General features: G+C 41.1%; 1 protein-coding gene across 1 annotated transcript; it reads right to left on the reverse strand.

The window, feature by feature from the left end:
• Window positions 1-1,945: 1,945 nt before the first annotated feature.
• LOC137334619 (tetraspanin-8-like) lies at window positions 1,946-18,438 on the reverse strand. The gene is made up of 8 exons (XM_067999437.1): window positions 18,273-18,438; window positions 10,367-10,429; window positions 8,678-8,809; window positions 7,373-7,447; window positions 7,171-7,266; window positions 6,643-6,768; window positions 4,310-4,393; window positions 1,946-4,223 (listed from the first exon to the last, which is right to left on the reverse strand). Exons 1-8 carry the CDS (start codon window positions 18,330-18,332, stop codon window positions 4,170-4,172), a joined length of 690 nt encoding a protein of 229 aa, XP_067855538.1. The 5' UTR covers window positions 18,333-18,438; the 3' UTR covers window positions 1,946-4,169.
• Between the last annotated feature and the right edge of the window lie 586 nt (window positions 18,439-19,024).

The raw sequence follows: 19,024 nt of genomic DNA on the forward strand, positions 1-19,024 counted from the left end.
GTATTCGCAGGGCCTGTCCATAGGGGATGGCCTCTTTGACGTGGTTAGGGCGGAAGCTGGAGAAGTGGAGCATCGTGAGGTTGTCCGTGGGCTTGCGGTAGAGTGAGGTGCTGAGGTGCCCATCTTTGATAGAGATTCGTGTGTCCAAGAACAAAACCGATTCTGAGGAGTAGTCCATGGTGAGTTTGATGGTGGGATGGAACTTGTTGAAGTTATCGTGTAGTCTCTTCAGTGATTCTTCGCCATGGGTCCATAGGAAGAAAATGTCATCGATGTATCTGGTGTATAGCGTTGGTTGGAGGTCCTGTGCAGTGAAGAAGTCGTGCTCGAACTTGTGCATGAAAATGTTGGCGTATTGGGGTGCAAATTTGTTCCCCATGGCTGTTCTGTATGTTTGGGTAAAGAACTGGTTGTCGAAGGTGAAGATATTGTGATTCAGGATGAAGCGGATGAGTTGGTGTTGAGTACTGAGGCTGTCGCAGCAATGCCGTCATCGTGGGGGATACTGGTGTAGAGTGCAGAGACGTCCATCGTGGTGAGAAGTGTTCCTGATTCAACTGGTCAGTGGGTGCTGAGTTTTTGTAGGAAGTCTGTAGTGTCGCGACAGAAGCTGGGGGTTCCCTGTACGATGGGTTTCAGGATGCCCTCGACGTATCCAGAGAGGTTCTCACACGGGTTTCCATTCCAGCGAAAAAAAGTTATCTGTTTTTAATACAACTGGTCATTCTCTCTCTCTCTGGTCTCTCTCTCTGTCTTTGTGATTTTACCCCTTGTGTATTCAGTATTCTTGGATGTAATGTTTCCCTGACCAACCTGTCTGAACACCATTGCTGTGATTATCTCCCTGCCGAGGTGTGATAAAGGGCAGTTAGAAAGATTATCTGTAATCACCAGGCATTGTTCTCTGACTATATATGCTGTGCCTTTATGCAACCCTTCACTCACCTGACGAAGGAGCAAAGCTCCGAAAGCTTGTGATTTCAAATAAAGCTGTTGGACTATAACCTGGTGTTGTGCGACTCCTTATACATTACTATCAGCATAGTTTCCGAGCAGCTGTGCAAACGTAAGGTAAATAAATCTCAGGGGCCGGATAAGATGCATCCGAGGATCCTTAAAGTAAGGGAGTAAATTGCAGGAACTCCGGCACAAATCTTCCAGAAATCACTAAATACTGGAGAGATGCCTGAAGAGAAATGTTACTCCTATTTTTTTTTAAAAAGGGAGCAAAAACAGGGTACTTAGTAAAGAGAAGATCATGGAGCATCTGGATAGAAATAAAATCATAAAGACAGGCCATATGGGTTCATGAAGGGGAGGAATTGCCAATCCACTATGCTGGTTTTCTTTGAGGGTGCAACAAAGGAACTCTAAGGGTAGGGCAGCGAGTATGTGGAAAATGAAAGAAATTTGAGGGTCCTAATTGACAATAAATTGAAGCTATAACAATGCTCGGTGGCAGTAAATAAAACAAATCAGATGTAGGACAGCTTGTTGGGGGGGGGGGGGGGGGAGGGGGAAAGGACATGTTGGTTCCCTTCACCACCAGTAAAGAACATTGACCTGCTCCAGCAGCCTCCTTTGTAAGATTGGGTCCACATACATCAATTGGCAACCTGGTAATGCCTGGTCTCACTGGTGTACCACCACCGATGATATGCTGGGTCTCTGAGAATTAAGGATGTGGGAACTACCAGCATTTGGAGTCCTCAGCCCCGACCCCTCCCACATCACCTGTAAGAAGTGGACAAAGGCTTGGCTCCTTCCAAGTCGCAGGGAATCACAGTCGCAAGGCTGGGACCCAGCCTCTTCAGGTCTTGGCCTAATTTCTGGCCCTTCCAACATACTCCCACTGAAGTTATAGTGGGAGTGCACTGGACAGGCTATAAATTTTTGGCTCCAAACTTTTTAATAAGTAATATTGGAACAAAAAGCAATTCACACCTTTACATTTTACATATAGCACTCTTGCTCAGAGCTGGAATTTTATTTTATTTTTTTACAAACGCAACAAAATATAATTGTTTAACTTTAATTTCAGTGATTATAAACCCATGTAAAAATTACATATTCTCAAAACACAAACACCTTTGGAATAAAACTGTCTCCAAGATCCCTTGTAATTAAACAGCTTTATCCAAGTTAGGTCTATAGACTGTTTCTATCTGTTTAAATTCCCACTTGAGTTTCAACCTAACAATGGCTAGACATTCTATTTGTTTTGAAACAAAAATCCAACAATCATTTAAACTTTAGTTCACAACACACACTGAGGCAGCAGCCATAGGAACACAATGAAAGCTTAGAACAACTTTTCTCGTTGCCTTGTCTTACAACGGTTACAGAGAGCTACAGGGTAGTTTTCTTTCCTAAAATGTCCAGATTTTTCAAAGCATGGTAGTTTCCATTTAAAGAGTGTCCAATAAAATTTTAAAACTATGAGCAGACTCCCAAAAGTACACTGGACAAACTCAACTTTGACTGCGGTTTATGATGTTCATCAAATGGGGGTGGTTTTCTAGTTAAAAAAATGTTTTAAAAAGTCACGGTTCAAACACCAGTTGCTCTCTTTGGAGACCCTATATCAAATTTATCCCTGACAACTCAATTTAAATACAAATCTTGTTCGGAATATAGTTTTACAAGAAATTCTGCTGATAGCATGCAATGTAATTTGCCCACATTGAAGGGTGGAGTTGAAACAGTTCTAAGTTTTCCATATTTGTCTTTATTGTTTTCTTCATTAGATTAGCCTCAACATATCTATCATGCTAATGCATCCATCCTCCTTGGCTGAAAGATAATGGGACAGATTTTCCTCACTCCACTCTGCCCGCATGCTGGACGGGAGAAGTGCATCTGAGGTACACTGCTCCTGTCCAAGCCCAGGAGAGCTGATAATTCCTGTCACAGGAGTACCCACAGTACAGGCAGTGTTCCCTTCCCCCATAACAAGGTGTAGAACAGGCAGAAAGGGGAAAAAATTGGAGCACAGTTGCAGGCCTCTGAGGCCCATAGCTACATATTGAGATCAGGGCCCCAAACATCTTGGAAATTAAACTTTGCCTTCTGTCTTTGGCCTGCATCCAGGATTCCTAGTGGACTCTTCAGTCAGTGAGGTCGAGGGGCAGGCTTTGGCATTAGGTCTCACTATTAGGTGGAGGCAGAAATGCCCCCTCCAGTCTCTGTAACATAGCTGCAATGCAATGGACCTGCGCCTACTGGAGACGAAGGCCCAGATTCACCCTGCCAGGGAAACCCTGGAAGTTCTGGGGCAACATAAAAGGGATGGAGACCTAGTAAAATGGGTCTCCACCCCTTTTTTCCTGAACTTTGCAACCTTGCTGGGTAAAGTCAGCCCCTATAAACTTTATGGAGAGTTATATTCTATTCTAAGGGAGGTGGTCTGTTGAGTCAACATATGTATCCACTTACCAGTGATGCGTGATGGTCACCGCTTGATTTAGACCAGCTAAATATATTAATTCAGCTCTTTACACCAATGAATTGAAGCAGAGCCTAGCTCTCTAGATTCAGTGGATGTGAAAATGGTCTGCGCCATTAATGCAAAACGTGCTCATAGCGAATTGGCAGCTCGTTTCACACCGCACCCGATTTTCTTTTCCATGTAAAACAGGTTGCCAAATCGTTGTGTGTTTCGTGCCACTGGCACAGACCAATTTCACCCTCAGTATCTCAGTGTGACAGTCCCCATCTTTTGATCAATTATTTTATAACTAGTTTATGGCCTCTCTGACAATCTTTATTTGAGTAAAGACAACTCAATTGCAGTGGGAGAATTCAATTTTGCTAGGCAAACTGGGCACTACACCACTTTCCCAGTATCAAGGCCGTTGTGACTGAAGGGCTGCAAATCCTATTCTATTCACATTGGTCAGTATGTCTCTGTAAGTTAGTTGAAGTTAAACTCCAAGTTTAAACTGTAACACTGCTTTACAAAATAGCTGGATTTATCGGCACATGCAGTAATCCAACAGGATACAGTGGGAGTAACTGTATATTCAATGGCTGAGCTACATCCCAGATTTGAATCAAATTAATCAGAATTTCAAGACTACAATTCAAGCATACGAATGATTTACATACCGAAGATGCACAATTAAGCATCTCCAATGAACCAATACACTGACTGAAGAGAACCCTCATCTTCACTTGTTCTTGATTTGGCAGTACAGGGTCATGGAGAAGGCCAATCCAAAAAGCTAGAGAAAACACAGTGGAATTAGTAACAGAAAATGCTATACATGTATCTTGTTCAAACAACAAAGAATTTACAAAGTTGCTTTACCTCAATTGCTGCCAGCCCAAAGGCAATGCCAATTACTATAATGAGGTTTGCCTTCAAAAGGTCATTCATTACAGTGAGACATGACTAGATGGAGAAAAACAAAATTAAAGTGTTGTTAAATACTGCCCACCAATTAATTAAATCAAGTAATGGTAACATTACAGATTAGCCCATTAGATATAGAGATAGAATTTCTAAAAGGGTTCCCCAGTCTCCTGTTTACGCCACTTCTAAGGCATTTACGCTGATCTTCCACGGAAATTATGGCGGATAATCGGGAGAACTCTGTGGAAATTCCAGGTGATAGTTTTGAATCAAACATCAGATATGACAGAAGCACTTCAGAGCACTGCTCGAGTAGGCTGGTTCATTTTGATGGGAAAAAACACAAAAAAGGGACAGCTTCCCTTTTAGGATATCATGGCACTGTGGTGTTGAAGAGGTCCCCATGTGACTTCTTCCCATTCCCAGTCAGTTCGAACCAAGATTTGTTTGCTTTTTTCCCCAGCTTTGTGTCAAAATGTTCTACATGCTCTAATCAGTTACGTTTGATGCCTAAAAAAAAATTTACTTCAGAAATGTTTTTTCCACTAGTGGTGCAGTTTATCAGTTCCTTTGTTCATTTTTTCTATATCCTTGAAATCTAAGGCTAAAAGCACGACCTCAAGTCCCCTTAGGGCTTTTCTTCAGCAAATGGGCATAATGTTTGAAATGCCACACAGTCAATCATAATATGGCGCAAAGGTTGATAGCCACCTTTGCAACCTATTCAAGCAGTGGTCTCCTCAAAGACCACCTCTTGTCAGGATTCACAGGGTTTCTGCCCAGGATTGAGTATGATGGTCTCAAGGTGGTCATGTGCTCAAAGTTGTTCCTTTCCAAACCCTACCTCTTCAGTTGACCCTCGTGACAGAAGTATACCTTTTGGCTTGCAACACCCATCTCGGATCAATGGACTTATAAACTGCAAGCAATTTTAAGATCTGGTGCAGAACAAGTCTGTGTGCACCATGATATTAATCCTAAATGCCAACAAACAAGGTGGGGCCCATTCGCATGCCCTCTGCCTGGATACAATACAATTTGCCCATTGGTTCTTGGATCATGAAATGACACTGAGCTCAATATTTGGTGGAATGGACAACGCAACTGCTCATGCACTCAGTAAGCTGATGGTTCACCCCTGCAGTGGATGATCCATTCCTAAGAGATCGTCAGGATCTAGGCTTAGCTGTAGATAGACCTCCTCACCTAACCATCAATCACCACCTCCCCTCTTCTGCTCCTACAACATAAATCAGAAATTTTGGAAACTGGACAGCCTGTCTTTTGCATGGAGACACAGGTTTCTCTATGCATTTCCTCCAATTGCCAGGATCCTTCAAGAAGGTTCAGGCAGGGGGCAATAAGGATGACACTTCATTGATCTTAGGAAGCCTTAGTTTTCAGACATTCTGGTAATACCATTCCACCCATCTTGCTCCCCCTCAGGAAGGACTCCAACTCAGACTCTGTTCCAGAATTCAGATGTAGAGTCAGCAGAGGGACACATTTTCCTCAGTTAGATCCTTAGCAATGAGCTCCTGGTGTGCAGTATTACTAGGGCCGTGGGGAGTTGAAGTAAAAAGTTTCAGACCGATTTCAGCAAGCGATTGCATTACTGAAACCAGCACAAGGAAGCAGAAGCAATTCTTTTATTTGTTTTGCTCTGCTTCCCAATGTCCCACGAGACTGTAAATGCTGCATCAGGATGCCTCAGTGCAATTCCTCCCCATCCCCCACCCTTGGGTCAGGCAGATGCCTCAGTTGCATGAGAATTGGTGCAGTCACTTAACCTTAAATTTTAAGTGACCTTGACCCTGGTTTGTTTTGCACACAATTTTCATCCACTGACATAAATGGGCGGATAACTGTGGGCAATGCACCTGCAGTTTTCCCAATAAGTCGCCTGCTACGTGTTAGATGGCATGGGTCTGCCCAGAAATTTCCAACATTCTACTCTAGCCTACTTAAGCTTTTTCACAAAATCCAATAGCTTCATACACATTGAAAAGGTAAAGTTCTAACCACTATTCTAAAGTGCAGGAATAAGATCCATCAATATTACATATATTTTAATATAACAGTCAACCTATCAATGACATGGTACATCATGCAGAGGTAATTACTGAAAGTCTTGCAAATGTAGCTATTATCTTAATAATTTAAAAGCATGAATACTTGTTTAAAATGATGTGGTAACACTAAAATTATGTACAAGAAACTTTGTAACAATCCAAAATCAAAAGCAAAAAATTAAAGCCAGTCTTATTTGTATTTGTTATTTTAATAACCTGGGCCCAAACAGATTTGCCATTTTTTATCACACATGCAGCATGTTGAGGAATGCAGTTGCAGGATGGTGGAAAAGAAAGACCGTTCCAGTCCTCGTAGCCATTGAGCACACCGCAGCATTCCATCTTCAACCAGAAAAAAAGAAAAAAATTAAGATATATTTTTACAAATATTAACCAACTGCTTTGAGTGTTTGAGAAAAGGTCAAAGAATATTTTTTTTTAAACTTCAGTGCATTTACAGATTTGTTTTGGATGCAATCTACATTTAAGCAAATGAACCAGCACACAAGCACAAAGCCCCATTTTGGCTAACCCCCAAAGTAACATACAAGTAGTAATAACTTGAGTCTGCTGATTGCACATTGCTGTAATATCTGTGGTACAATAGTAGCACAACATGATTAACTTTACCCGAGTTAGCTACATGAAGGCAAAATTTACATATGGATTTCATTAACATGAATCATTACTTTCTTTATTGGAAGAGCAGTTGAAGTATTAATGTAAGTTTAGTATCAGACTTACCCGCTGCTGCATATCTTCTATGTCTTTTATAATGTTGTTTGGTTGCTTACTTAATGGAAGAAGTTCCTGAAATGTATCATTTATCATTGATTCAACCTGGAAGAAACAAATAGGATATTTGATTCAGCTTTAACATACTCTGGATGTATGATCTAACTGGAAATTATTCCAGTTAGTAATGTAAACATATGGAAAACATTACCTGTGATTTATAAACAGCACCTAAAATGCCTGCAGTTATTTGAAGAGCCAGAATAAGGAGCAGTCCGATGAAGAACTGTGAAGCAAGAAAGAGATAATAAATGCAGAATATAAATTAATATACGACTGGTGGACAATTATATCCCAAAGACTTAGATACATTCTGGCATCATGCTAAGTGGTCTCAATTTATCCAGCACATAAATCTTTGTTTCTGTTTCTTCTATTCAGAATATTTCCCTTTGGTACTTATTTTGATCTTTGTCCGATTCCTGTCTATTTTTGCTGCCTAACAGATGAAAACTCTTGGAGGCAATTACTCATTTACTTATTTTGTGAAACATGGGTTTCATCATCAGCTGCATTCACCTCCCTTTATCGCACGTGTCCACCATATATTTTTAAACAAACAAATATTGTTTCTACAACAGAAGTCTTAGAAACATATATCTTTTGGCCACAAAACTTCAGACTGTGACTCATTAGTAAATTAAAGGTTTAAAAAATATTAATTGAAAACAAAATTTCATATTTCATTTCAAAACAGTGCCAGTACTAACATTTACCTGGCATTTCTCAATGAAAGTTAAGGAGATGACAATAGTTGTTATGTGTCTTTGTGGCACAATTTAAAGCTCCTATGTACTGCAAGTAATAGTTTGCTACTAGTCCTGCTTTAGAGCAATGTGAGCTGACAGCACTGAATTATACAGTTGGCTCCACGTCATTCTGTATTGTGACAGTGCAGAGCTTTGTACACGTGTATTTAACTACACATGTATAGCTCTGCTCACTGGCACAGTGCTGGTGAAATTTTATTGTTGAAGAGCTGTCCTCTCAGCTCTTTACTAGAATTAAATTTTCAAAGTTTAAAAAGATGGCTTTGCAATGGGTTTTTCAGTTACTGGATCTTGGGAGTTTTCCTTCCTTTTCAGTGAAGAAAAGCCTGAGCTCCACACTGCACAAATCAATAATGACACTGGGAATCAGGAAATCACCACATGGAAAATTGTAGGCACAAAGTACAATGCAATGGATCAAAGGTTCTACTGTTTAACTGCATGTTAGAACCTTACAAAAAGAGCAAGAATATCTTTCAGTGATGAGATCAGATGATGGGAGTAATTTTGACTTTGGACAATATCAAATCAGCCGCCCATTATACATCTCTACCGATTTTCATTCTCATTGACTTCAATGATCAGATATCGCCTATTTTACACTATCACTCAAAGTCAAAATTACCCCTAACATGTTCTTATAAATACTATTAGAAGTCATGGAAGACTCATCTACACATACATACCAGGAGTAACATGCACTTGCTTTCTTTAATAGCTCCACAGCAACCAAGAAATCCAAGCACCATAATGATAGACCCAACAGTAATCAGAAGATTGAGAGCGGAGTAAAACTCTGAAAGATTTACTCCAGTAATCTGCAATGAAAAGAATAGGATATATAAAACAATAAAATAACAGACTAAAAGTTACTTTTTAAATAAAATGGTGTATGTTTTGTCACTAAAGTTAGTATTTTAAAATTTATCAATTAAAACATGTTTAAACAGCTACACTATTGAAGCACAGTTTTGATAGGTTCATGCTATATCATGCAATGCAATAGGAAGCATTTGAAATTTGTTAGAAACCCCAGCTTACAATCTGGTCTCCATATTATAAAAAGAATATAGAGGCATTAGATATGGTGCAAAAAAGATCCACAAGGATGATACCAAAACTGAGAGGATATACTTATCAGGAAAGACTAAACAGGCTGGAGCTCTTTTCTCTAGAAAGGAGAAGGCTGGGGGTTGGCCTTAGAGAAAATGTTTCCACTTATGGGGGAGACCAGAGGTCATCAATATAAGATAATCACTAATAAATCCAATAGGGAATTCAAGAGAAACTTCTTTACCCAAAGAGTAGTGATAATGTGGCATGCGCTACCGCAAGGAGTAGGTGAAGCAAGTATAGATGCATTTAAGGGGAAGCTATATTAGCACACAAAGGAGAAAGGAATAGAAGGGTGTGCTGACAGAGGTAGATGAAGTAGGGAGGGAGGAGGCGTATGTGGTGTATAAACGCTAGCATTGAACAGTTGGGCCAAACAGCTTGTTTCTGTGCTGTAAACTCAATGTAACACAATAATTGGATTGTAATTTCTCTGTGGATTCAAGAGATATTTCCAAGCCTCTGGAGTTTCATTCTCGGCAGTTAATACATCTTGACTCACCAATGTGTCACAGCATTTGGTTCACTCTTAACTATCACTTATCTTCTGTCAAGAAAAAAAGTTAAAGCACAAGATGCCTAGCAGTTTCAGTCTTAAGCAAAATTCAAATAACATGGATAAAAGTGGCCAAAAATTACAAACATGTGGAAAGAGATTATTTTCTTACGAATGTCTAATTTTGGAAAAGGGGGAGGTGGTGTAATGCAAGTTGGTTGATATAGAATAGAGATTTACAACTACTTAATTCATCAAGATTATTTTCCTTTTTAACATAAAGGTGTCAGCCTTGGCTCATTGGTAGCACTCTGGCCTCTGGGTCAGAAAGTTCAAATCCCACCTCAGAGGCTTGAACACAATCTAGGCTGATACATCAGTGCAACTCTGAGGGATGGAGGTGCCGTCTTTTGGATGAGACTTTAAACCAAGGTCTCGTCTGCCCTCTCAGGTGGACGTAAAACTTCCTACGGCACTATTCAAAGTAGTGCAGGGGAGTTTTCCCTGGTGTTCTTGCCAATATTTATCCCTCAACCAACATCACTAAAACAGGCTATCTGGTCATGTTGCGTGCAAATTGGCTGCCGCGTTTCCTACATTACAACAGCGACTACAATTCAAAAAAAGTACTTCTTTGGCTGTAAAGTGCTTTGGGACATCCTGAGGCCATGAAAGCCATGATATAAATGCAAGTCCTTTCTTTTTTAAACTAAATTCCAACTTTTATTCAAAGGAAACACTTGTGTCAAACAGCAGTTATCGTTACCTTTGTCGCATCTTTGCTCACATGCAACCATATTGAAACTCCAAGTATAATCGAACCACACAGCTGAAAAACAAAGATTGAACGTCTTAAAAATATTTGTTTAACAACATAAACATTTAAGTTACTTCAGTTTATAGTTTAAATGATCAACACCAACACAAATTGGAACGATACAACCAACATCTTCTGGTTGTTTTATATTACTGTGAACCATTCAAAAATTCACTCCTCCTATAATTTACTGATCAACTTAAAATAACTGTGATTGATCATACAGTTATAATCCCATCACTGTGACATACACTATAAACAATTATGGAATTTACAGCACAGAAGAAACCCACTCAGCCTATCACATTTGCACCGGTCCTCCCATTTCCTATATCTTTTTCATGGTGAAATTAAATTATTCAAATATTAAATTGCTGGGAGGGGAGAAATTAGGACATATAAATAGATCGGTCTAAATAATTGTGCAGCATTTGCAGCTTGTAGAGTTTAGTTAGTCTGATATCATCTATTTGTCCATATAACATGGATAAAAGAGCTAAATTCCAGAGGTGAGGTGAGAGTGACCCTTGATATCAAGGCAGCATTTGACAGAGTGTAGCATCAAGGAGCCCTAGTAAAAGTGAAGTCAATGGGAATCAGGGGGAAAACACTCCTGTGGCTGGAGTCATACCAAGCACAAAAGAAAATGGTAGTGTTTGTTGGAGGCCAATTGTCTCAGCACCAGGACATCGCTGCAAGAGTTCCTTAATGCAGTGTCCTAGGTCCAATCATCTTCAGCTGCTTCATCAATAACCTTCCCTCCATCATAAAAGGTCAGAAGTGGAGCTATTCGCTGATGATTGAACTGTGTTCAGTTCTATTCGCAACCTCTCAGATAATGAAGCAGTCCATGCCCACAAGCAGCAAGGCCTGGACAACATCCAGGCTTGGGTTGATAAGTGGCAAGTAATATTCATGCCAGGCAATGACCATCTCCAACAAGAGAGTCAAACCACCTCCCCTTGACATTCAACGGCATCACCATCGCCAAATCCCCCACCATCAGCATCCTGGGGGTCACCATTGACCAGAAACTTAACTGGACCAGCCACAAATACTGTGGCTACAAGCGCAGGTCAGAGGCTGGGTATTCTGTGGCGAGTGACTCACCTCCTGACTCCCCAAAGCCTTCCCACCACCTAAAAGGCACAAGTCAGGAGTGTGATGGAATACTCTCCACTTGCCTGGATGAGTGCAGCTCCAACAACATGTAAGAAGCTCGACACCATCCAGGACAAAGCAGTCCGGTTGATTTGGCACCCCTCCACCATCTTAAACATTCACCCCCTTCACCACTGGCGTACTGTGGCTGCAGTGTGTATCATTTTTTAATTCATTCATGGGATGTGGGCTTCGCTGGCAAGGCCTGCATTTATTGCCCATCCCTAACTGCCCTTGAGCAGGCGGTGGTGAGTCGCCTTCTTAAACTGCTGCAGTCCGTGTGGTGAAGGTTCTCCCACTGAGCTGTTAGGTAGGGAGTTCCAGGATTTTGACCCAGCGACGATGAAGGAACGGCAATATATGTCCAAGTCGGGATGGTGTGTTACTTGGAGGGGAACGTGCAGGTGGCGGTGTTCCCATGTGCCTGCTGCTCTTGTTCTTCTAGGTGGTAGAGGTCGCGGGTTTGGGAGGTGCTGTCGAAGAAGCCTTGGCGAGTTGCTGCAGTGCATCTTGTAGATGGTACACACTGCAGCCACAGTGCGCCGGTGGTGGATGGGGTGCCAATCAAGCAGACTGCTTTGTCCTGGATGGTGTCAAGCTTCTTGAGTGTTGTTGGAGTTGCACTCATCCAGGCAAGTGGAAAGTATTCCATCACATTCCTGACTTGTGCCTTGTTGATGGTGGAAAGGGCTTGGGGAGTCAGGAGATGAGTCACTCGCCACAGAATACCCAGCCTCTAACCTGCTCTTGTAGCCACAGTTTTTATGTGGCTGGTCCAGTTAAGTTTCTGATCAATGGTGACCCCCAGAATGTTGAGGGATTCGGTGATGGTAATGTTGTTGAGTGTCAAGGTGAGGTGGTTAGCCTCTCTTGTTGGAGATGGTCATTGCCTGGCACTGCAGCAACTCGCCAAGCTTTCTTCGACAGCACCTCCCAAATCCGCGACCTGTACCACCTGGTAGGACAAGGGCAGCAGGCGCATGGGAACACCCCCACCTGCACGTTCCCCTCCAAGTCACACACCATCCTGACTTGGAAATATATCGTTGTTCCTTCATCATCGCTGGGTCAAAATCCTGGAACTCCCTCCCCAATAGCACTGTGGGAGTAGCTTCACCACATGGACTGTAGCGATTCAAGATGGCAGCTCACCATCACCTTCTCAAAGGCAATTAGAAATGGGCAATAAATGCTGGCCTTGCCAGCGACACCCGCATCCCTTGAATGAATAAAAAAGAGTACTCAAAATGGTTTTCAGAAATTTTTAAAAATCCCAAAATATTGAATTTTTTCTTATTATAAAATATGATGGATAATTGTAAGGTTTATGAATTATCTAATAGCAGATTCCAAGTATTGGCTGGCATAGGCATTAGATGTTAAGGGTTATGGAGGCATAGGAGTCAATGCTGCACAAAGTACAGTCACGCAACCACTAGAGAGATTAGATAAGGGGTCTTACAGAAAAGTTATTTGCCATCAAAATTATTTTATATATTATGATGGTATTATGTTTTAAAAACTACATTCATTTCAAATAAATGTGCATTAAAGCTATTTAAACTTATTTAGGAATTAATATTGTGCAATGAAAACTAGCAGTAATTGAACTCATGGCATTATGTATAACAAGCACGTAAAGCAATTATCCTAACTGCAGGGAGAATGACAGGCCCACTGGGCATGATGGCAACTGAAGGCTGAACAGTTTGGGGCTCTTTTCTCTCGAAAAGAGAAGACTGAGGGTTGACCTAATAGAGGTCTTTAAGATAATGAAAGGGTGCTCAAGGCCCACTTAATGAAATTTCTAGGTTGGTCTGTAAATGGGCGAGCAAAATGATTGCCTGATTCTAGTGGGAGGCTGCTATCAGAGTCACATGCTGTTTGTAGGACCCCCGGGTTTACAATTTTCAGGTACAAATCAATGGAGTTCTTGCTCCGTCCATTTGTACAAGGCATTTCCCAAAACTGAGAATTTAAATGTTGATAAGAGTGTTGAGAGGTGAGAAGCTCTGCTTTCTAAACATTTAAATTAAATTCAACTCCAAATGCAGGGGTTCCAATGGATTTCCTATTATAATCTTTTCCCTCGATTTTAGAAACATAGAAATTGTAGCACACCAGGAAGCCATTTGGCCCTCATTGTGCATGTTGAATGTGTGCCCCTATTCATTTTTGAATACTGTAATCAATTTAGCATCAATCATTTGTGGCAAAGCATTCCACATTTCAACGACTGTGTAAAAGTTTTATCAAATCTCCTCCGTTATGTATCTGGTGTTTATCTTGAGATCAAGACCTTGTGCCTTTCATCTGCCTACCAAAGGAAAAAAAAAAAATCTATGTTCACCTTGTCTATTCCTTTTATCATTTTGAACATCTCTATCAAATTTCCCCTCGTTCTGAGAGAATATAGCCCTAGTTGCTCCGACCTCCCCCGGTAACTCAGGCTCCCTGGTATTGTTGTGGTAAATCAGCATTGGACTTTCTACAGGGCCACTACTATATCTCTCCTAAAGTGAAGAGATCAAAACTGCTCTAGTGTTCCAGCTGTCATTTTGTAGTTTGCTTTTGTATTTAACCCCTATCAATATAAGCCCTAAATTCCATTTGCCTTCTATTTTTTTTTAAAAAACCTGTCCACCTTTGCTCCTCTACTGAATTGAAAAAGATTACCATTTAAGGAACATTTCCATTCTGTAGTCTTGTTCCAAAAATATATTGTCTCATTTTTCTGTACAAATTGCATTTGCCACTGAACTGTCCATTCTCCTATCCTGTCTGATCCTGAAAAGCCATGAAATTTGCGACAGATTTATGGCAGGTGGAGACCTGAGGGGGCAGAAATCGGGGCAGGTATGCCCCTTTCCAAATTGTGCTGGGGTCAACAATGATCCAATGTCCATAAATATGCATTCATTCGATGGAGTAATGCTATCAGGAACAGGAACCCTGGTTAACCTTTTCCCCTCCTGGCCTAGGCTGCTGAGACTTCTGGAAGAAATCATCAGCTAACTCATCATAAAACCAGAAATACAACCTACATGGTTTAGTATAACATCAGACAGCACCTTCCCCAAACGGGGGTTTGGAAAATCTATGAGAATAGAGTAAGGGTGTCATGAGCAGAGTGGAATAACCTGATTCTCTCTGCGTCTCTTTTAAAACTCTTACTTTTGATACTCAAAATGGCACATAAAACCTTTCCAAATGTTTTCATGAATAGCAGGAAAACATGAAGCAAAAAACAAATTGACAAATAAACACTATAAAAGGGGCACACACAAAATTGAGTATATGGTACCTTAAAGAACTTTTATAATTGTACAAGTATCTCTCGCATACAAGGTAAAATGTAATCCAATTACTCCCAGGCCTCCATTAATCCTATTGTGAACCAGACAGTGAATGTTCAGATACAATTCAAACATGATTCTCCCCTTCCTCTGGCATTTTCCCACAGCAGTATCACATCAATCAGGTACTCAACAGTGTAGGGAAAATCAAACTCCCAATACTTTAGTGGAATAGTGCTGCCTTCAGCACACTGCAATACGACACGGTCTGTGGGTAATTGGTATTTTAATAGCTCTCCAAAATGGCTACAACAATAACTTGCATTTAAATAGCACTTTAACATAGAAAGATGTGGAGCTTCACAGATGCGTGGAGAAAAAAAAGATACCAAGCCAAAAGACGGATGACCAAAGATGTGGCCAATGAGGCAGGTTTTAAGTAGGGTCTTAAAGGAGGAGAGGGTGATAGAGATGCAGAGGAGTCTATGGAGGGAATTCCAGACAGTGGGACCTAGGGGGCTGAAGGGGTACAGCCACTAATGATGGGGCGAAGGGAAGGGTGATGCACAAAAGTCCAGGATCAAAGGGAGAGTTTGGCAGAGGGTTGTAGGACTGGAGGAGGTTGCAGAGATGGGAAGAAGTGAGGCCATGGAGGGATGTAACACAAGAATGGGAATTTTAAATTTGAGGCATTGGGGGGGGACCAGGAATCAATGTAGGTTAGCAGGGACAAGGTTAATGGGCAAGAATGACTCACTGCAGAATAGGATATGGGTACAGAGTTTTGAATGATCTGAAGTTTTTGGAGGGCGTAGGAAGGGAAGCCAGCCTGGAAATTACTGGAGTAATCAAGTCTGGAATGGGATGCTTCAATAATTATGTTGGTTCTTTTCATGAGATAACTATGGATGAGGAAAGTATTTGGCCCATTTTAGTTCTTCCATTCAGAAAGATCCTAGAGATCCACCATTGCAACATTCCAAACTTTTCTTAAATAATTCCAGGACCTCCCCTCAAACTCATTAACAGATAATTCATTTCCAAGATACAAATCAGAAGTGAAGGGTGCAACCACAACACTGACCAAATCCTTCAGAATATCCTTTTCAAATTTCCCTTTCTTCAGTTCAGGTTTGATAACCATTCTGCCTGACAGGGCAGCTGGACGAATGTTGACCTTGGGTTATAATGAGATGCTGACAATAAATTACATATTTTGGGGACTGATATTGCAGGTGATGAATTGCCTATTCAAATATATCATGTACAACAAAAAAGCACTTATTTCTAGAATGGTGTAGTGTATATTCCATATTGTACTGAGTGGCTGTAGAATTCAATTACAATAAAAGATTTTTTTTTAAAAAGCAAAAAAACAGGAAAAAGTGTTTGAGAAAACTAAATGTGGAAAATAAGAAATGGCACACAGATGAAACATCAATGTGGAAATGAGGAAAAGGTGAATGTTCAAGATGAGGAAAGAGGTTTAAAACCAGAAATTAATAAACATCGAGGCTTTAGTTTAAGCCGCTATTATGCTGCTATATTTGCATTAATGGATAACTGTTTCCATTTCACTTTTATGCAAAAGTGGAAGTAAAACTGGGAAGTCATATTAGTGAGCAATGGCTCCCGGTCCGGCAAAGCCTCAATTTTAAAATTCTCATCCCTTTTTTTCAAATCCCTCCATGGCCTCACCCCTCCCTATCTCTGTAACCTCCTCCAGCCCTACAACCCGTTGAGATCTCTGCGTCCTCCAATTCTGGCCTCTTGCGCATGCTCACTAATCTCCTGTGCGCATTCTATCCAAGGGAGCAAACCCCACCCCGCCTCAGATGGGTATTTTCATACCTCAACTGTTACATGCAAGCTGGAGTCTCCAACCTGCCTCAGCTCATCTGCTGCTGAAACCCTCATCCATGTCTTTGTTAACTCTAGACTTGACTATACCAATGCTCTCCTGGCTGGCCTCCCACCTTCTGTAAACTTGAGCTCATCCAAAACTCTGCTGCCCCTACCCTAACTCGCAAGAAGTCTCGTTCTCCCACCACCCTTGTGCTCTTTTTCAAATCCCTCCATGGCCTCACCCCTCCCTATCTCTGTAACCTCCTCCAGCCCTACAACCCTCTGAGATCTCTGCGTCCTCCAATTCTGGCCTCTTGCGCATCCTCAATTTTGATCGCTCCACTATTGACGGCCATGGCTTTAGCTGCCTAGGCAGCTTTAGAATTCCCTCGCTACCCTCTCCACCTCCTTTAAGATGCTCCTTAAAACCTATCTCTTTGACCAAGCTTTTGGTCACCTGTCCTAATATCTCCTTATGTGGCTCGGTGTCAAATTTTGTTTGATAACACTCCAGTGAAGAACCTTGGGATGTTTTACTACATTAAAAGGCGCTACATAAATGCAAGTTATTGTTGTTGTTGAGGTTGGGTGCAGAGCAACATAACAGAGGGCTGCACCAAATCATGATGCCAGGAGGTGCTTAAACAAATCCCATCATGGGAGAGGGATCTTCTTCAGAGTCTAAAGCTTTTGAGGCAGTAGTTACTATTATTCACTCTACTTTAGTTTGCTGTGTGCATGGACTTTCATGGATGTACACATGTCCAGAAAACCAGCAATGACTTTCAGTACAACTAATTCACCTCAGCAGAGGCCTGTATAACATAGGTCTATCCAATCAATGCTTACTCCAAAGCAACCAGTCTCAGACTGGTACCCTTAGATGAAAGGTTATCTCAGCAATGAATACCCAATTGTCTGAAGAGGAAGAGGAATCAATGAAGTTTATAACTGCAGGAGTGCCTGTTTACTTAACAAATATTCACCTTGACTAACCACTCTGAAACCTGTGTTATGCCTTTTCATCTTAAAACAGCAACTTTATAATTCATTGACATTAAAAAGGACAAAAAACTCTAAAGTCGTTTCACGTGCAATTACTACGTGGTTTTCATGAGCACTTAGTGCAGTAAAACAACAAAGGAGCCCATGTTCCAGAGTTCAATTACTCTGAATCAGGGAGTGATTGTCCCGCAATCTTCAGTTTTTCTAAAAAATATAATGCAGTTGAGAAGACCTCACAATCTCTCCAAAACGAGCAGTATTGTACAGACAAATTATTAAATAAATTAGATCTTAAAGCAGGAGATGTGGTCAACATCTCAACTGGTAAAAAGCAAAAATCCTAAACAAGGGACTGAATATAAATCACAGTTTTAGAGTAAATCGAGCACTAAGATTGAGATTAAATAAAACATAATTGAATCCGGTCATTTAAAAGCAACAGTTTCACATATACGTTAGTATTTTAACTAAATTAGATTCAGCCAACCGGAATAAAATAACTTTCTGCAGCGCGAAAATTGACGAGATAGCAAAATAAAAACGCTCACCCAAAATAAAAAGTTGAAGAGGAACATCGAGTACTTGATGCAATTATTAACACCAGCCATTGCCCTGGTCTCGTTTTTCGTCCACCGAGTGCAATGTTAACGCTTCTTCTCTCGCTCGTCGATGATCTGAACGAGCCGCTCCCAACAAGCAAACTGGCTGTAATGAAATCTCTTGAGGTGGGGAGATTACACATTTCCGGATTGGACACTGTGCAGAGTGTTGGGAGAGATTAGCGATGCACTGCCGATGTTATCTGAGAATGACTCTGCACTGGGGAGATACCAGTAGAATAGGAACAGGCTAATGGGGTGCCCATATTTTAAAGAGGTGACAAAACAGACCATAGCAACTACACACCAATTAGTCTGACTTTCCGCAACCGGTGGGCCCCGGAGGGGCTGGAGTGCATCCTGGATCAATATAATGAATTATTATTTGACTCTTATTATTTGTTTTTTTTTATTAAATAAAACACACTCTAACCCCCACCCCGTTATAAAAGGGACCTAAACAAAAACGAAAAAAAATTGGTCTGACTTCATTCCATGCAAAATAATGGAATTGATTACCAGGAATAAACTTGATTACCGCAACCTGGTAAATGGCAGTCAACACTGCTTTAGAAGAGGGAGATCCTGCACCATCAGCCTCCTTGATTATGAAAGGGTTTGATATGGTAGACGTAGAAAAGATGGGAGAATGTTAACTCCCACTCCTGCCGCCCACGATGGGCAGGAGAGGGACCGGGGGG

The sequence above is a fragment of the Heptranchias perlo genome, chromosome 18 (genome assembly GCF_035084215.1).
Source record: "Heptranchias perlo isolate sHepPer1 chromosome 18, sHepPer1.hap1, whole genome shotgun sequence".
NCBI lineage: Eukaryota > Metazoa > Chordata > Chondrichthyes > Hexanchiformes > Hexanchidae > Heptranchias > Heptranchias perlo.

What these genes read in the sequence shown, in the direction of transcription:
- LOC137334619 (XM_067999437.1), bottom strand. Translation starts at nt 18,332, where the DNA reads ATGGCTGGTGTTAATAATTGCATCAAGTACTCGATGTTCCTCTTCAAC. An exon ending in TAGAAGATATGCAGCAGCGG is followed by an intron (nt 6,769 to 7,170) that starts GTAAGTCTGATA and finishes TTCTGGTTGAAG; the next exon opens with ATGGAATGCTGCGGTGTGCT. An exon ending in GCAAATCTGTTTGGGCCCAG is followed by an intron (nt 4,394 to 6,642) that starts GTTATTAAAATA and finishes TTCTCCATCTAG; the next exon opens with TCATGTCTCACTGTAATGAA.